The following is a 20040-nucleotide window of genomic DNA, read 5'->3' on the forward strand; positions in this document are numbered from 1 at the left end:
CTGGACCAAAATCAGCCAACCTAGAGACCAATTAGGAGATAAGCATAGCTATCTGTTATAGCAGAAACCTAGTATAATAGTGGCTTATACAAAACAGAAGTTTACTTCTCTCCCACATTAAAGCCCAAGCTCTGTTCCGCCAAAATGTCAGGGACTCAGTTCCTTCTGTCTTGTTGGTTTGCCATTCCTAGGGTATTAACCTTGTCCACACCATCCACAATGATTAGTCTGTATTCCAGACAGCATGGAGGAGATTTCTTCTTCCCTTTAAGAATCACTTTGCTCTCATCCCCCTGGCAAGAGGTAGGGATGATGAGAAATGTCATTTTTACTCCAGGCAGCCTTAGGCTTAGCTGAAAGTTGGGGATTCTGTTAGAGAAAGGACAAAGAAAAAAAAAAACGTTGTGGCTTGTACCCAAGCAGGGACAGTTAGGCTACTTTGATTTTCTTTCTTGGGAACTTGAACTGAATAGAAGATTGGCGACTTTATTGTGGGAAGGAAGATAAGTGAGAACATGCACCAGCCTGAAGATACCCCCACTCCCAGCCGACGTTTCCTAGAGCTCCTCATGAGTTTGAAAGACTTTCATGTTCCAGGCACCTTGAGCTCAGCGGTACCAGCTATTAACTAACAGCTTCTTGGGGACTGGGCTGAGGTGCTTTTCGGGACTGAGATTCTGCTTTTCATTATTCCCGGGTGCAGCCTGGAGTAAACACTCCTGGTTACCTGAGGTAATCTCTGCCCCCGGACAATGGGTCGTGGAGGCGCACTAGCGGGTAAGCGACGGGATAAGGTGGGGATCCTTTGGGATGAGGGCGCCTCCACTCCGAGGAAGCCCAGCAGCCAGGGAGGAATCCTGGGTGGGTGGGAGGCGCCGCCCTCTGCCAGTTACAGTTGCGGGCAGTGAATTTCCCTCTCGAAGCGGGGTTTGGCGCAGCCAAGCACGTCCTCCCGGGTCGGAGCCCAGAGTAGACACTGAGGAAGGGGCGGCCCCTGCAGCGTCCAGGAAGGAGCGCTCCTAGAAACCCCGCACCGCCATCCCCCGAGACGGAGACCCAACCCCTGGAGCAGATGGCCCCTTGGCCGGCGCCCCGCGGGGTCCTCTGGGAAGCGTCGTCTGGTGACGCGCGCCACGCCCTGCGGAGGATTCTGGGAGTTGTAGTTCATTAGCGAGTTCGGGCGGGCGCGTCTCGGCCCGGCGGGCTCCTAGGTTTCTTTGTCGCTGGCCGGACCCCCTCAGTGTTGTTCGTGAGGTGGAGCCAAGGGTCCAGGAGGCTGAGCGGCCGGAAAGAGGGCGGGGGAGGACCCCGGGTGGAGGGCGCCGGGCTGCCCAGCAAAGGTCGCGCTCGCGTTCCGGGGCCTCTGGGTGAACCAGAGCTGTGGACCCCCTGCCCCTCGTGCGTTCGTCGCGCCCTTCTCCCGCGGTCGTCACCTGCGCCGGCGGGGAGGGAGTCGCCATGGAGCCTAAGGGCAGAGGTGAGAATTTCAGAGGGATGCCGCCTGCTGGAGAGAAAAAAAGGAGAAAGGCTGCCCTCTGGCTGGGGCAGGCTCAAGAAGGACAAGCATCACGTCTTCTCAGGGAGAGAGCCCGTTCCTACCAGTTGTTCTCTCGTTGCGGTTTAAGGGGAGCCCGCTACCTGCATTGCCCTGCTGGTCTTTAGGATGATGTACGCCTCCTTTGCCCCGCAAATCGACTGATCTGACAATTTGGCTTTTAATAATGACTTTCTTTTGTTCCCACAGGAGCCCGGTAAGGCAGTCATGGAGGAAGGAGACTATCGAATATACCCATTTGGCAGATAGGGAAAGTGAGGATTAGAGAAATCACAGGATTTGTTTAGAGTCCTTGGAGTTTTTCCCCACCGGCCCATTGCTTTTCTGAGAAAGCCAGTATTGCATCTGAAAAGCCAATGTTCAAAAAGAATTTAACTAGTCTTTCATCCTGTGAGCTTGCAATAGAACAGGAGTGACTCATTAAGTGAGGCACAGGTGACACAGAGGGACTTTGAGATTATTTTGACTATCATTCAGCAAATGAGAGATATAAATATGTATGTAATTTAAGTGTCCAGGATATTGTAGCAGAGTTCTGCTGGAGTTTCAGGGCAGAGGAGCATAGGAGGACGCTGAGGCAGCCATGATCATGACTGTCTTGCTCCAGAGATGTTGTGGGATTGTCCCTTGGTTCCCTGTGTTGACTCTTCTTCGGTGATAAGTAACTGTGTGTGGCAATATCTGTGACTTTACTGCAAGCGAGAGTAAGCGATGCGGCTCCTATTTCCACTTGTAGGGTTACTTTGTGTGGATTCAGACCTTCCCCGTGCTGGAAACCCAAAAGAAGGTGGCCTGAGCACTGTGCTGCTGCCCCCTGCATCCCAGGTGGGTTTACATTTCTTCTTCTTTTTTTTTTCTTTTCCTGTTCTCAGAACATGAATATGGCTTTTGGCACTGTTATGGACTAGCTCAGCCCTGGTTCCTAGACCACTGGCTTCATCCTGATAAAATGGTGAACAGTGAACCAGACAGTAAATGCTCCTTACTTGTGTGGAACTTTCCCTCCTGGCGTCACTCCTCTATCCACTTAGCGTTAGATGCACACTACTGGCTCTTCAGTACTAAAATTGGTCTCCTGGTGAGACGGAAAGGAATAAAAGCCAGTTGCCTCTGCCTCGTGAAGTTTACTGAGGAGATAACATATAGATAAGTAAACTAGTTAAACAGCAAGAAGAAATATATATATATATTTTTAAATAGAGAAATTACTAGTACAGACCAGTCATAAAAGACCACAGAAGAGGTTTTCCACCCTCTAGCATATTTGGGGGCAAAATGGTGGGTTAAAAGCTGCATTTTGAAAGACAAGAGAGAGTAGCTAGTTGGAAAATAGAATATAGGAATATTCCAAGAGAGAGAACAGCTTTGGCAAAAAAGTCTCCAAGTGATGAGAGAGTCAGAGGTCTTCAGGGGGAACGTGTGTCACTGTGGAGTGAGCCAGAGTGTGACGAGGGAAGCGTAGGCAGGTTGCAGCCAGACCACAGGAAAAATCCACACAGGATCTCATTCCAAAGGCAGATGAGGCCCCATGAAAGTTTTTAGAGGCCCAGCAAGACGAAACATGCCATGACTGACTGGAGAGAGAAGATTAGTCAAAATGCTTCTGTAGGATCTGGCCTAGGACATTGGGAGAATGGTAGGCCCTGTGGTAAAGGCACTGGGACTGCCCGTCAACCTCAGACCTGCTGCCTGTCGACCTCAGACCTGCCTGACAGCATCCAGGTGCTGACAATCCATGCAAAACGCGGGGAGGAAGCACCAGTACTGCTTCTGATCTGAATTGGTAGAGCTTTTTCAGAGGGAAGAGGGGGGAGAGTCAGTAGCATCTGCTGGATAATGTGTGATTGGTCTACGTGTGCCCTCCAGCCCCCCTCCCCCCGCCCCCCACACTCACACTGAGCAGCAGCTCCGTAATTGAGTTTGATTGCTGAGGTTTTCTCAGAACTAAAGCCTAAAATGAACTGCTAGATAGTCTGTAACTGCTGCATTGTTTGTAAAGAAAAGAGACTATACAAATTATATTGCTTGTGTTGAGCACTCCTGAGGCATATGGCCTTAAGGGGCCATAACTTAAATAAAAGGGGAAGTGATTTCATAGTTCAGCTATTAGAAAAAGAGTTAAATTATTTTGAGCAGGGGATTTTCAAAGTAGGTAGTTCTTTTAACTTTATTTCATTATGAGGACTATTTTACCAGTTGCTTTTGGAGGAAATACTTATATACGTGTGTGTATACATATATACATATATATGTGTATATATGTGTGTGTGTATATACATATATGTATATACACACACACACACACACGTATATACTCAGGGGGCTATAGCAAAAGTGGTATTTCAGAGAAAGCCATGACTGGTTCATTTGCTAGCATCCCAGGAACTGGTCTGTTTCAATATGTCTCCATTAAATTGAAGTTATATAGAAAAGTTTTTTAATAGAATTGGAAAAATTATTAGACATTTGTTTTATCAGCAATAAACAGATTCAGCTATAGATTCAAAGGAGGATTACTCACCCTGCTCACTCTCCCTACGTTTTAGTATACAGTCTAAACTTTGTGCCTGTCATCTAAGTCAAGGTAATGTAAACGCTCCTGGAATGTTTTCAAAGTTTGATACACTTCTGTTCCCCTCCCACCCATGTTCCCATGCATGCTTTTATAGAACACCCCATTTAAACTTGTTTCTATTAATTCTTGTTCAAGTGTTCCTCCTTCTTTCAACTCTTTGACAAATATTCACAGTGTTCCTGCTCTGTACCAGAGACTAGGGCTGCTTCACTGAGCAAAATTAAACCTGGCCTCTGCTCTCTTGGAGGTTAGTATCTAATGGGACGTTAGTCACAAAGCCCCCTGGATGTGTGCATAACCCAAGAGGAGGGAAGGAACATGGTGCTACCACCCAGAGAGCCAGGGAAGGCTTCCCTGAGGAGGTAACACCTGAGCTGAGATCCCAAGTGTGAGTAGGATTAAAATAGCTGAAAGGATGGAGCAAAGCGAGAACATTCAGGAACAGAAAGTGGCATGTGTAAAGGGTTAGAAGGGGATGTGGTACACATTTCAAGTAGCCAAAAGGCAGCCACCAGCTGGAGCACAGAGAATGCAGGAGGAGCAGCGTATGATGGGGTAGAGAATAGGTGGCAGGGTAGAAAGTAGGTGGCGGGGCAGACGAATCAGGCTCATTATGAGAAACAGCAAGAACACTTTGGAAATTCTGATAATAATTTGGGCTTGAAATAGTTTTATAAATAAATCTATATACTATACTGTGACATGTGTAGCAAACATTTTAATTTTTAAAAAATATATTGGACTGTTTTTATCCTCAAAGGAAAGCTGGAGAGAAAAATAATTCATATTTCTTGAACTGCTTATGTTTTAAAATGATACTGTAAAGAAAATACTTAATTCATAATTATTATATTTTCTGCACTTTCCCATATCTAAATGGTAAAGTTTCTATAGTTCTATAATTTAACTTTTCGATACATGAACTAGTAACTTGGTACCTTCAGATTTTACCCTGAAGGTGTTCCTTCCCACTTGGAGGTTACATGTGATTCTGATACATGGAGGTAAGAAGCAAGTCTGTGGCTACAAATACACCAGAGAGTCTTAGTGTCGGAAGGGATGGTAGAGGTCATTTTGTCTAGTCTTCCTGTCCTTCCTATCTTCCACCTCTTATGCCATCTGTTTGAGTCCTTCCCAGAGGCTTCTGGAAGGAGATCCCTTGGTGAGCATTAATGTGTTTGGTTTTTCAGGAGTCGATGATCAGGAATATGGCTGAGGCTCTCACCCAGTGGGGGCAGCTGAACCCTCCTCAGGGAGATGTGCCTGAGAAGCATAGGAATCTGGTCTTGCTGGGTAAGCATCGCCTCACCCCCACCAAGTGTGGGAATTTACCCAGTGTGTTACCTTTGCTTCCTCAGTTCCTAGGAGCTCTGAGGTTCTTGGATTCAAAGATTCTGAATCCCTGTGTAAGGTCTGATGCAGGCAATTTCTGCTTTTTGATTCTGGATATAAGTTTAAAACTTCTAGAGTTAGAAGTGGACACCTTTATATTGTTAATTGCCTAAGCGGTAGCATTCTTCTTCCCTACTCCCTGACCAAAGATGTTGAGACAAAGTTCTAATAAAAACACCTCTTAAGAAATGAGTGCTTCATAAAAAGGAATGAAATTGAGTTATTTGTAGTGAGGTGGATGGACCTAGAGTCTGTCTTACAGAGCGAAGTAAGCCAGAAAGAGAAAAACAAATACCGTATACTAACTCATATATATGGAATCTAAAAAAATGGTGCTGATGAACCCAGTGACAGGGCAAGAGTAAAGATGCACATGTAGAGAATGGACTTGAGGATGGGGGTGGGGGATGGGGGAAGTGGAAGCCACGACAAAGTGAGAGAGTAGCATTGACATATACACACTAGTTAGTGGGAAGCTGGTGCATAACACAGGGAAAACAACTCGATGATGGGTGATGACTTAGTGGAGTGCAATAGGGAGGGTGGGAGGGAGTCATGGGAGGGAGGTGATATGGGGATATATGTATAAATACAGCTGATTCACTTTGTTGTACGCCAGAAACTGGCAAAACAGTGTAAAGCAATTATACTCCAATAAAGAGCTTAAAAAAAAAATGAGTGCGTGTTGTTTTAATAGAGAGAGGTAAAAACAAGTGATTCAATTATTCTAAACTCAAATAGACCCTGTATCAATCTTCCTACCTTCTTCTGAGCACTGTTAAGGGGGAAATCCAGAACCAACCTTTCTCTCTCTTATACTGTCTTTTCTAACGACACTGAGCTGTTTACCAGACTACTTTTTCTTTCCCCATGAACAGGGCTTCCAATTTCCAAGCCTGATGTAATCTCTCAGTTGGAGTGTGGGGAGGAACTGGAGAGAGAAGTCTCAAAAGCAGCTAGCCCAGGTGAGTGGGAAACAGTGAACGTAAAACCCAGATGGATCGTGGGAAAAGCATCTTTGAAATGCTTGTGGAGAAGCCATTCCAGATTTCGCTAGACCCATGGAAAGGTGAAAGTGAAGTGCCTTTCTCTAGAGCCACACTCCAGCTCTGTGTGTGCTGATCTGTTATAAAATCATAATTTTATTTTTTAGAAAGTCAGTACTCTCCATGCTTTCAAACCAATTCTTTTTCCCAAATAAGGTGAAATGAAATCAACATTTTAATGTTTGTTAATGATTTGTTTGGATGCAAGGCTCTAAACCAGGCTTTTTCATATATGTTATTTTATCTCTGCAGGGTAATGTGACTTTTGTCTCAGACCAATGACTATGAATTGATCTCTTAGTGTTCCCTTGCCTTCTTCTCTAAGTGGAGGTAACGTAGCATAGTGGTTAAGAGTGCAGACTTTGGAACCACTCTTCCTGGATTCAAAGCCAATATGAACTACTTACTAGGTCTGTGACCTTTAAAGGGTGAATTATTCTTTCTGTGACTCAAATTTCCCAACTGTAAAATGCGCCTAATGATAGCACTTAACTCATAAGGTTGTTGTGAGACTCAAATGAATAATCCTAGAGAAATGCTTAGAACAGTGCCTGGCCATATGCTAAGCAAATGATAGCTAATGATTTAAGTCCTGCTGACTTTTCTTTTGAAAGATGTCATGGATTTGAGTCAAACTGGATGCTGTGAGAGACTAGCAGCTAGTTATACTTTCTTTAGCTTTTAATTATACTTTCTTATCCTTGTCTAATTAGGCTGCATAATACTGCCAGATTTCCCACAGTGAGTTGTGTACTCTGCCAGTTCTGTATTCCTCTACCTGCCTTCAAGACCTTTGCTAGTCTACCTACCTAGTCATTTTATCTCCTCTGTTTAATTTGAACCCTTAACACCAGACAAGTGGGACTTCCCTGGTGGCGCAGTGGTTAAGAATCTGCCTGCCAATGCAGGGGACATGAGTTCAGTCCCTGGTCTGGGAAGATCCCACATGCCATGGAGAAACTAAGCCTGTATGCCACAACTACTGAGCCTGTGCTCTAGAGACCACAAGCCACAATTATTGAGCCCATGTGTCACAACTACTGAAGCCTGCTCACCTAGAGCCTGTGCTCTGCAACAAGAGTAGCCACTGCAATGAGAAGCCTGAGCATTGCAACGAAGAGTAGCCCCCGCTCACCACAATTAGAAAAAGCCTGCACACAGCAACGAAGACCCAACACAGCCAATAAATTAAAAAATTTTTTAATAAATTTATTTATTTATGACAGGCAAGTCTCTGACTGTCCTCCACTTACCATGTATTCTCTATGAATGTTTGGGGCTTCACTTCTTCCACTCCCCTTAGCTGAAAGTCCATTTGCCTTTAACCTATTTCTGCCTATTTGTCCTTAAAATCCTAGCCACTTCCCTGATTATGATATGTCATTGAGAACATTATATTGTATTGATTTATTTCATGTCAAGTCATGGTTGGAATGGATATTAATGACCATTTAAGCCTAGAATATTTAAACATTTCTAGCAGTGCAGCTTTTCCCCCCAAACTCTTCCTAAGAACCCTGGAATTTGGGCGCAGGTGTCCTGACAGGTTGGGGACCATCTGAGCATGTGGGGACTTGACCTTACCCTCCCCCTACGCTACTCATTTAAAAAAAAAAAAAAAAAACTTGGTTCTCTTTTACTCTTTCCAATTTGTTTGATGTGGCGCTATCAGAGATGTCAGTTGCTTTTTAATTACTAATTGAATTTGTAGAATCTGGAGTAACTTGAATGCTAGCTTCTAGGATTTTGTGTTTCACCTTGAGACAGTGGAACCAACAGAGATTTTTGTCTAAGAGGTATGGTTTTAAAAAGTTTGTCTGCTAGCAGTGATTGGGACATATTGGAACAAGAAAAGGTCGGTGGTAAGATCAGCTAATGATAGAGTCTCAGGGCGTGATGCTCTGGAGGTGGTGACATTAGACAGTCTCTGAAAGACTGTTGTTCTGATCCCAGTCCTGTCTCCACCAGACCCTGTTTCTTATCTGATATTTCCCCCATCACCTCTGTTTAGTCTTGTTCTGTTATTCTTTCTCATTTCTTCCCCTGCTGGATACAGGAATGTTGAGTACCTGCTCACCTCTCCCCTCATGCCTCTGCATTGCTTTGCCCAGTCATCTTTCTTTTCTCATGCTCTCTCAAGATTGCAAGGCTATTTTTGAGAACTTTCAAGTTCCTCTGTTCCCTGTAAGCATTTTTGTTTGTTTCATTATTTTCCTACCACAGCAATTATTTTTCTCTCAGTGTAGGAAATGATACATTGTATTTTTGTTTCTTTCAGACTGGGAGACAAGACCGGAATGCAAGGAGCCAACTCCAGAGCAGGACATTTCTGAAGAAAAATCAGCCCCTGGGGTGTTAATAGAGAGATTTTCAAAGGAAAGTTCTGGTGAATGTGAGGATTCTTTAGAGAGTCAGCAGGAAAACCATGAGAAACATTTAATACAAGAGGTTGTCCCTCAGAAGAAACCTTCTGGGGAGAGAAGTTACCAGTGTGATGGGTTTGGAAGAAATTTTAGTCGGAGGTCATTACTTGTTCAACAGCAAGGAGAGAGACGACACAACTGTGATTCATTTAAAAAGAACTTGAAACAAAATTCAGATCTAATGAGACATGAGAAAATTTGTGCAGGAAAGAAACCTTGGAAGTGTAATGAGTGTGAGAAGGCCTTTAGTTACTACTCAGCTTTTGTCTTACATCAGAGAATTCACACAGGAGAAAAACCCTACGAATGTAATGAATGTGGGAAAGCCTTTAGTCAGAGCATACACCTTACTCTACACCAGAGAATTCATACAGGAGAGAAACCTTACAAATGTCATGAATGTGGGAAAGCCTTCAGTCACCGCTCAGCCCTCATTCGGCATCATATAATCCATACTGGGGAGAAACCCTATGAATGCAATGAATGTGGGAAGGCCTTTAATCAGAGCTCATACCTCACTCAACATCAGCGAATTCACACTGGAGAGAAACCTTATGAGTGTAATGAATGTGGGAAGGCCTTCAGCCAAAGCACATTCCTTACCCAGCATCAGGTCATTCACACTGGAGAGAAACCCTATAAGTGTAATGAATGTGGGAAAGCCTTTAGTGATCGCTCAGGCCTTATTCAGCACCAGAGAACTCATACTGGGGAGAGGCCTTATGAGTGTAATGAATGTGGGAAAGCTTTTGGATACTGTTCAGCTCTGACTCAACACCAGAGAACTCACACTGGGGAGAAACCCTACAAATGCAGTGATTGTGCCAAAGCCTTCAGTGACCGCTCAGCCCTTATTCGTCATCAGAGGACACACACTGGAGAGAAACCTTACAAGTGTAAGGATTGTGGAAAAGCTTTTAGCCAGAGCTCATCTCTTACAAAGCATCAGAAAACTCACACTGGAGAAAAACCCTATAAGTGTAAGGAATGTGGAAAAGCCTTCAGCCAGAGTTCATCCCTTTCTCAACATCAGAAAATTCATTCTGGAGGGAAAACTGAAGAATATGGAAAAGCCTTTAGTGGGCATTCAGCCTTTGGCCAGCAGAAGAGAATTCATACTGGATAAAGGTCATGTAAATATAGTATATTCAGAACATATTTACTGAACAATTACTATACATGCTGTGAGGGCTACAAAGGAATTTAAGACTGTTACAAAAAAAAGATTTAATTGAGGAGTCATTGTTGATACAGGCCATAGCTTACTTAGAGTATGAAAGAACGGTTTTACATTTTTTAAAGTATCCTAATGGAGGATGGTGTGAACTTCCCTGGGGAGAGGGGAAAATTATTTCCAACATCATAATGTGAATGTAAGCTACCAAATCCTTGTGAGAGAAATAGGGTGTGCATGATGGAAAGAAGACATCTTGGCTGGGGTAGGTGGTCTCATAATGCTAAGAAGATGAAGTTTTAAAGGGATAAATGGTACTTTTGGGCAAATTGCAGGGGTAGAAATAAGAGGTTGGCAGTTCACACGAGTCTGTCCAGGGTTGAGAGTGGTAGTGGAAGGGAAGTTGTCCTTGGTCTTAAATACAAGAGCACTTAGTAGGTGAATGGAAAAAGTAGACAAAAAGAGCTGGGGGATGAACTCCAGAAATATTGATTGAGATAACTACTCAAATGAATACTAACAACTGGAAAAACATCAGGCTTGTTAGTTGGCCACAGAGTTTCCACCTTGAAGCCAAGGGATCTTGGCCCAGAAAGCCTACTTCTGCACTTTTGGTCTTTTAGACCGTGTTTATTCAGAAGTTACCTACTAAGAATCACATTAAGTTAAAGGGTCAACACCAACAGCATAAAAAGGGAGACTACAGAAGGGACCTCTGATGTTTTCAATTGGTTTTAAGCCGAGTTACAGGAGAATGTGCGTATTTATAAAGATTTGCCTCACTTGTATGTAGTTTGTACCCTAGGCTTTTTCATACCATCGTTTAATTTAGCTGTAGACCTGAAATGACACTGCATATTAGGTTGTAAACAAGTTGAAAAAACTAGAAATACTTACCTTTCATCATTTTACTCTTGAATAGAGGCAGGTGACATCTTTATAATTTTTTTTTCACTGAAACTTTGAAGGTTATTTTTAAAAACTTTTTTTCTTTATTTTTTGGCTGCATCAGGTCTTTAGTTGCAGCATGCAGGATCTTTGTGGTGGTACATGTGCTTCTCTCTTGTGTCATGTGGGCTCTCTAGTTGTGCACAGGCTCTCTAGTTGTGGCATGTGAGCTCTCTAGTTGTGGCATGTGGGCTTAGCTGGCCCACAGCATGTGTGATCCTAGTTCCCTGACCAGAGCTCAAACCTGTGTCCCCTACATTGGTACATTGGAAGGTGGACTTTCAACCACTGGACCACCAGGGAAGTCCCTGCAAACATTCTGAGTACTGTGTTTTTAGTTGTTACAGGTTTTACTGTGTCATCTTAGTGTGCATTTCTTTCAGTTTATCCTGCTTTCTGAGCTTCTTGAATCTGTAGGTGTATGTCTTTTGCCAGATTTGGGGGATTCTCAGCCATCATTTCTTTGAATACATTTTCAGCCCCCACCTCCACCCCTTCTCTTCTTCCAGGACACTGATTTCACAAATGGTATATCTTTAATTTTAGTTGCACGGGTTCCTGAGGCTCTGTTTACTTATTTTCCAGTATATTTTTTATCTTAGTCTGCTTGGATTGCCATAATAAAATACCATAGGTTGGATGATTCAAACAACAGAAATTAATTTCTCACAGTTTTGGAGGCTGGAAGTCCAAGATCAGGGTGTTGGCTTTGGTCTCTGATGAGGGCTCTCTTCCTGGCTTGCAGATGGTTGCCTTCTTGCTATGACCTCACGTGGCCTTTCCTTGGTGCATGAGCGTGGAAAGAGAGAAAGAAAGCTCTCTTCCTCTTATAAAACCAGCAGTGCTATCCAATTAGGAATCCAGCCTTATGATCTCCTTTAGCCTTAATTAACTCCAAAAAACCCTGTCTCCAAATACAGTCTCATTGGAAGTTAGCACTTCAACATATGAAATTACGTGGGATACACTTCAGTCCATAGCATCCAGTCCCTGGCCCTCCAAAGTTCATGTTCTTGTGTGCAAAGTACATTCACTGCATCCCAACAGTCCCCAAAGTCTTAACTCATCCCAGCATTCAACTCTAAAGTCAAGTTCAAAGTCTCATCTAAACATCACATAGATCAGATGTGAGTGAGACTCGAAATATCATTCATCCTGAGGCAAAAGTCTTGTCCAGCTGCAAACCTGTAAAACCAGATAGGTGATGTGCTTCCAAAATTCGACTGTGGGACAGCATAAGATAGACATTCTCACTCCAAAAAGGAGAAATAGGAAAGAAGGATGGGTTGATGGGTCCCAAGCAAACCGAAAACCTAGCAAGGCAAACTCCATGAGATCTTTAGGTGAGGATAAACCTCTTTGGCTTGATGTCCCACCTTCTGGGCCCACTCGTGCAGCCATGCTGCCACCAAGACTCTGCTGGGCAGCAGTTGGAGGCTGTCTGTCCTGTAAACTGAGGTGATGTCCCCACCCTTTGAAACTAAGGAGGCACCTGAAGATCTCTAAGTCGAGTTCAGAGTCATTTCTTCCCTTTTCTTGAAATAGAGCACATGTTTGCAGCCAAATAAGTTCTATTGTCTGGCCCTGTAGGATCTAAGAAGTTCAGCAGCTTTTCCTTTATTTGTCTGGTTTTTCTATCCCCTTTACTGCCAGCTGAAAGTGTTTCTGCTGATGTAGTCCCATTTCTGTCCCTGGCTTCTGCTGAGACAGCTGATTAAATCTACGAGTCACACCCATGATCTCCTTATCAAATGGTTGCTCAGCTTCACCCTTAGTGTTCTCTTCAGAACAAGCTTTCTTGTGTTTTGCAATATGGATAGAATTTCCCAAACCTCCAAGTTCTAGTTCATTTTGGGTTAACAATTCCTTTTTCATTCATCGCTCTCCTCTTGAATATTGCCCTAAGCAGTAAGGAGGATCCAAGCTGTGCCTTCAGTACTTTGCTTGGAAATCTCCTCGAACACCCAATTTCATTGCTCACAAGTTCTATTTTCCACAAAACACTGGAACACAGTGCAGTTAAGTTTTTTGCCACTTTACAAGGATTGCCTTTCTTCTCTTTTCCAATAATGTGTTCCTCATTTCCATCTGAGGCCTCACCGTATTTCTAGCAGGCACCTCAAAGCTCTTCCAGCTTCCACCCAGTTCCAAAGCTGCTTCCACATTCTTAGGTATTTGTTAGAGCAGCATCCCCCTTCCAGGTACCAAAATCTGTCTTAATCTGTTTGGGTTCCAAAACAAAATACAGGCAGACCTCATTTTATTGTGTTTCACTTGATTGTGCTTCACAGGTATTGTGGGTTTGGGGCATTTTTGGTTTTTTGATTTTTGTTTCTTTTCTTTTTTCTTTTCTTTTCTTTTCTTTTCTTTTCTTTCTTTCTTTCTTTCATCCTTCCTTCCTTCCTTTCTTTTTTTTTTTTTTTCACAAATTTAAGGTTTGTGGCCACCCTGTGTTGAACAAGTCTATTGGTGCCATTTTTCCAACAGCATTTGTTCACTTTGTGTCTCTCTGTCATATTTTGGTAATTCTCTCAATATTTCAAACTTTTTCTTCATTATTATGTATTATGGTGATCTGTGATCAGTGATCTTTGATGTTACTACTACAACTTACTGAAAGTTAGCATTTTTTAGCAATAAAGTATTTTAAAATTAAGGTATGTACTTGTGTTTTAGATATAATACCATTGCACACTCAATAGAGTACAGTAAAGTAAAGATAACTTTTATATGCACTGGGAAACCAAAAAATATATGTGACTCACTATTGCAATACTCACTGTATTGTGGCTGTCTGGAACTGAACCCATAATATCTCTGAGATATGCCTATGTCATAGGTTGGGTGGCTCAAACAACAGAAATTTAATTCTCATAGTTCTGGAGGCTGGGCAGGCCAAGATCAAGGGGCCAGTTGATTTGGTTTCTGGTAACAGCTCTCTATCAGAAGATAGCTACCTTCTTGCTGTGTCCTCACAGCCTTCCCTCTGTGCAGCGGTGTGGAGTTAGAGAATTCTTTCTTCCTCTTCTTAGAAGTCTACCAATCTTATCACATTAAGACCCCCTAGTTATAACCTCATTTAACCTAATTACCTTCTAAAAGGCCCATCTCTAAATACAGTCATATTGGGGGTTAGGTCTTCAACATATAAATTAGGGGCACACAGTTCAGTCTGTAGCAATTTTCTCTTTATTGTTCAGATTTGGTATTTTCTATTGTTCTGTCTTCAAGTTCACTGGTTCCTCTGTCCCTTCCTTTCTACTGTTAGAGCCCATTATTGGGTTTTATTTCAGTTATTGTATTTTTCACTTGCATTTGATTCTCTATGTATTCTATCTCACAGCTGAGACTTTGTATTTTCTAAATTTGTGTCAAGCGTGTTTGTAATTGCTCACCGAGGCATTGTTATAATGGCTGTTTTAGAGTCCTTGTCAGGTAGTTCTCACGTCTGTGCCATGTCAGTGTTGGGATCTGTGGATTACATCATCAGGTTGAGATTTTCCTGGTTCTTTGTGTGATGGGTGATTTTCCATTGAAATCTGGAACTTTTGAGTATTATGTTATGAGGCTCTGACTCTGGAGCTTCCATCTGGGCAGGCTTCCTCTGACACTGCTCAGGTGGAAAGTGTTGGGGGGGACACTGCCTTATGACTATAAACTGCTGTTGGAAGTCCAGGTCCATCATTGGCCTCTATTGACATATGAGACAGGGGTCCTCTGTACTGCTGGGCTGGGTGGGGGAGGAGTTCCAGCTCCCCACGTGGCCTCCACTGACACCACACCAGTAAGGAAGGGGAGAGATGTCTTATCCCTGGGTAGGGTTGGAAGCCTAGTTGCCCCACAAGCTCCCCAGTGACACTGCTGGGGTAGGATAGGGGAGGGGTTGGCTTTGACAATCCTGTCCTGCACTTGACCTTCTCTGACACCACTCTGGGTGGGGGTGGGGCATTGAGGAGCCTTGTTACAGCCCATGAGGGTGGCGTTTAGGCTCCACACTTGACCTTTGTTGATGTGGATAAGACCACAGTGTTTTTCCATGGTCTCTGGCTGGAGTAGGGTGGTTCTTGTTTAAAAGTTTTCTGTCTTGCAAGGCTGTTGTTTTCCTAGTCCTTTAGCTAGAAAGAGCAGACTTTTCTTGGTGTTTTTTGTTTGTTTGTTTGTTTTTTGTCTGTGCTTTTTGGTGTTTCTGGATTGCTTGCTTCTTCAGAACCCGGTCTGGGACAAATGAGGTAAAAAGAAAACCCAAGGAGCATTGTGTTATTCTTCAGGTCCTGAGGTCCCCAGCCTGTCTGCATTCTCTCCACCTTTCAGAATCTTCTTGTGTTTTTTTCTATAGAATGTTCAGGGGTCTTAGCTATACTTAGAGAAATAGGGCAAATCACTGCTCCGTCTTTCCCATGACATCCTCCATCTCACACTGAAATGGCAGGTCAAGTTGTGTCCAAGGTTTGTAGCTTACACAGGTCATTTGTAACCAAGTAAGGACCAAGAGGAATGCTCACTTGTTCCCCAAAGATAAATTGCCGAGTTAGAAGGTAGAAACTACCAGGCTGCAAACATTATCTAGCTTTGAAGAAATTATAGTTTTTAAGTTGAGGAAACACCAGTATTTAATCATAGATTACAAATTTGAGAAGGAAGGATAGATATGACTAAGAATATAAACTATAGGGTTAAACATTTTTATTTGTTTCTTTGCTCCAAGAGCATGTGAGAACCACTGGAGAATTAGATTCAGAATTTTGTGGGTTTTTCCTATTATGTATTATCTATATGTGGATATCATGGAGAACCAACAAAACAAAGAAGGAAAATAACTGGGATTTGGGGCAAATCACATCATCCTTTTAAATCTGTTTCCTCATTTATATGTATTTTAAAATGGCATACCTCCTTGAGAGTGGCTAGATGAGGTAGATAATGGATGCAGAGTGATTTGTAAGCTATCAAGTGCTGTATAACTATTAGGTATTGGTATAGCTGTTTATATGGCCTGTCCATCATGTATGCTTTATGATGGTGTAGCCCAATAAAATCATGATGAATATAACATAATATAGTGTCTTTTCATCTTTTTTTGGGAAAATAAAGTTTTTTTTAAAGGAACAGTAGTAAAATCTGCATCTTTTGAGATGATCATATGGTTTTCTCTAATCTGTTAATGTGGTAATGTTAAAGAACACTTGCCTTCCTGGGATTTACCCAACTTAATGATTTTCCCCACCCTTGGAAGAGTTTGTGCTCCTTGAATGTTTAGTTACATTCACCTGTTAAACTGGGATTGTTGTTGTATAGTGTGTGTTTTGGTTGGTTTTAGGGGATATTCAGATTTTTTATTTCGTCTTGAATTTTTTTACGTTAGGCTTTTCTAAAAGTTTATCTTTTTTGCCATTAAGTTGTTCAAATATTTTTATTTTATTTAAAATCCCTGTTTTATCTGTAGTTATGTCCTCTCTTTCATTCCTGGAATTGCCTGCTTGTATCCTCTCCTTTTCTCTTGAGTGTGTTTCCAGAGGTTTGTCAATTTTTCTACTCAAAAAAAAAAACAAAAAACAAAAAAACAAAAACTGGCTTTTGGGCATTTTTTAAAATCAACTTTATAGAAGTGTATTTTTAGATAAATTCACCCATTTGAAGTGTCCGATGAGTTTGATAAATGTAGTACCTGTTTAACCATCAAAATTGTGTGTATGTGTTTATAGTATATATAGTATAGTTTCTTCCTTCTCTCTTTCCTCCTTTACTTTCATTGACCTTTCTAAAAAGCCCAAATTTTAGTTTCACTGATTCTTTTTCTATTGTTTATTCTCTATTTTATTTATTTCTGCTCTAATCTTTATTAGTCTCTTCCTCCTGCTAACTTTGGTCTTAGTTTGCTCTTCTTTTACTACTTCCTTGAGTTGTAAAGTTAGGTTGTTTATTTGAGTTCTTTTCAGTGTCTGCCTCTACTGCTATAAACTTCCTTGTTATTACTGCTTTTGCTGCAAACCATAAGTTTTAGTATGTTGTGTTTTCATTTTCATTTGTCTCAAGATATTTTCTAAGTTCCTTGTGATTTCTTCTGTGACCCATTGGTTGTTCAAGAGTGTATTGTTTAACATCCACATATGTGTGAATTTTCCAGTTTTCCTTTAGCTGTTCATTTCTAATTTCATTCCACTGTGGTCAGAAAAGACACTTAGTATGATTTCAATCTTCTTAAAAATTTTAAAACTTGTTTTGTAGCCTAAAATATGATTTATTGTGGAGAATGTTCCATATGCACTTGAGAAGGGAATTTAAATCTCTGAGTTTATCTTTTTCTTTTGCCCAGCCACTTTGCCCAACACCATCAGGAGTAATCAGCTAACCTCATTCTATTCTTTTGTGTTTTTTGTCAGTCTCAGCCTATAATGATGCTATTAGCTAGAAGTGCCTGAGGTACTCACCTGGGCCCATACTGCTTGTAGTGAGCCCAGAGCCAATGCTGTGGCTGGACCAGCCCTTGTGTTTCTTATTATGACTGCAAGATGCACCTCAGCAACAACCATCAGAGTACTTTGAAAAAAAGATTTATTACTTCAAGGTCATGGAGGGTACTTGGCAGGCCCAAGGGCTACACAGCAAGGTCAGGGGTAGAAAGAGAGAGAGTGTGGACCTGGGGCTCTGCCTTTATTGGGGTCTGAGGGTTTTACACTTTCGTTCTTTATTGATGAATTTAAAACGTAAGAGCAGGAATTAGTGTAGGGGAAGAGAAAAGCAGGGGCACTAGAGCAGTCAGTTACCTAGGTTGCTTAGGGCTTTCTAAAAGGGGAACATCATGGGAGGGGCAGCCTGGTTTCTTCTCTAGTTGTTTTACTGGTAGCTGTGTCATACAGCTGGCAATACGTTTATTCGAGATGGATGTCTTTGAAGTGGATGCCTTGGCAATCTGAAGCTTCATGTCAGACACACAACAGTTAGTTTTCTAAAAATGTTCCTCCCAGCTTTTTGCCTTTTACAAATGGTTGAGATGATTAAGAGTATCCAAGGCAGATATTTTGCACATCTATATGGCCAGATCACATTATAGACTATCAGTGCTCTCTTTACTACTGGAAATAGAGTCATGAGTGTCTTTAAATCCAATCAGATCAGAAAGCCAATTCTGGAACGCTCAGGACCAATTCAGAAAACTCATCCTTAAAATTCTGATTTTCTAGAACCACTCTTGGTATCAAACTCTGTATTAGTCAGGGTTCTCCAGAGACACAGAACCAACAGGAGATATATAGATACAGATATAGATATAGATATCTAACTATATCTCCAATCAGATAAATAATGGTATTTATTGTAAGGAATTGGCTCATGAATTTATGGGGGCTGAGAAGTCCCATGACCTGTTTGCTGTTTGCAAGCTAGGGACCCAGGAAAGCTGGTATATAGTTAGAAGAGAGCCAGAGAACAATGCTTGAGATACCATTCTGAGTCTGAAGGTCTGAGAACCAGGAGTGCCGAGGGCAGAAGACCTATCTCCCAGATCAGCACTCAGGCAGGGAGAGCCAGCTCACCTGTCCTCTGCCTTTTTGTTCTATTCACACCATCAGCACATTGTATGATGCCCCTCCACACTGGGGAGGGCACTCTGCTTTACTCAGTCCGCCATTCCAAACACTAATCTCTTCTGGAAACACCATCACAGACATGATGTTTAACTAGCTATCTGAGCATCCCCAGGCCCAGTCAAATTGATCTGTAAAGTTGGCCACCACACTAATATATTTTTACCATTTAGTCTTGTACTTTCCTTTTTTTTTTCTTGCCTCCCTCCATTTTCTTGTTTTCTTTTGGATTAATTAATAAATTTAATTAAGTTTATTTTTTTACTTTATGAGTTTGAACATATATACCCTGTTTCTGTTATTTTTTGTTTTGTTAATTTTATTTATTTTATTTATTTTAACTTATTGGCTGCATTAGGTCTTCATTGCTGCATGCAGGCTTTCTCTAGTTGTGGTGAGTTGGGGCTATTCTTTGTCACGGTGCACAGGCTTCTCATTGCAGTGGTTTCTCTTGTTATGGAGCACGGGCTCTAGGTGCTCGGGTATCAGTAGTTGTGGCACTCAGGCTCAGTAGTTGTGGCTTACGGACTTTGTTGCTCTGTGGTATGTGGGATCTTCCCAGACCAGGGCTCAAACCTGTGTCCCCTGCATTAACAGGGGGATTCTTAACCACTGTGCCACCAGGGAAGCCCAGTGGTTATTGTTACTATTTTAACAAGCTAAGTTAGCTTAAAGCATGTCTAACTGAAACTCTAAAGTTAATCAATTTCATGCCTACAAAGAAATTAAGGACCTCAGAATGCTTTAACTTCAATCGTTCCCAAATCAGTTAGCTATTGTTACATAGCAAACCATTCTAAAATTCAGTGGTTTAAAACAATAACTATGTCTTATTCCCCATGAATCTCTGGCTCAGCTGGATGGTGCTGCAGATCTGATCTCAGCTGGGCTCAGGCATGTGTATACAGACAGGCTGGATGGCCAAGGGTGGCTTGGTTGGGATGGCACTGCCCTCCTTCTGCTATTCCAGCAGGCTAGCTCAGGCATGCTCTCCTGGTGGCAGGGGTCCAAGAGAGTGGAAGCATGCAAGACTGATTGAAGCCTCAGCTTGAAACTAGTACACCATCATTTTTTTTAATATAAATTTATTTATGTATTTATTTATTGGCTGCATTGGGTCTTCGTTGGTGCGTGGGGCTTTCTCTAGTTGTGGTGACTGGGGGCCACTCTTCGTTGTGGTGCACAGGCTTCTCATTGCGGTGGCTTCTCTTGTGGAGCACAGGCTCTAGGCTCACGGGCTTCAGTAGTTGCAGCATGTGGGCTCAATAGTTGTGACTCATGGGCTCTAGAGTGCAGGCTCAGTAGTTGTGATGCATGGGCTTAGTTGCTTCGAGGCATGTGGGA

The 20040-nt window shown here is 42.3% G+C and overlaps 1 protein-coding gene across 1 annotated transcript; it reads left to right on the forward strand.

The window, feature by feature from the left end:
- The first annotated feature begins 1458 nt into the window (after positions 1-1458).
- Positions 1459-10117, forward strand: ZNF892 (zinc finger protein 892). The gene is made up of 4 exons (XM_057743367.1): positions 1459-1477; positions 3258-3316; positions 9353-9749; positions 9840-10117. Exons 1-4 carry the CDS (start codon positions 1459-1461, stop codon positions 10115-10117), a joined length of 753 nt encoding a protein of 250 aa, XP_057599350.1.
- Positions 10118-20040: the final 9923 nt, after the last annotated feature.

Source organism: Hippopotamus amphibius, chromosome 7 (assembly GCF_030028045.1).
Source record: "Hippopotamus amphibius kiboko isolate mHipAmp2 chromosome 7, mHipAmp2.hap2, whole genome shotgun sequence".
In the NCBI taxonomy this organism is placed as follows: Eukaryota; Metazoa; Chordata; class Mammalia; order Artiodactyla; family Hippopotamidae; genus Hippopotamus; species Hippopotamus amphibius.

Coding starts and splice junctions, on each gene's coding strand:
- ZNF892 (XM_057743367.1), top strand. Junction 3,317..9,352: donor AACGCGGGGAGGAAGCACCA/GTACTGCTTCTG, acceptor ACTCTACACCAG/AGAATTCATACAGGAGAGAA. Junction 9,750..9,839: donor TGGGAAAGCTTTTGGATACT/GTTCAGCTCTGA, acceptor GTGACCGCTCAG/CCCTTATTCGTCATCAGAGG.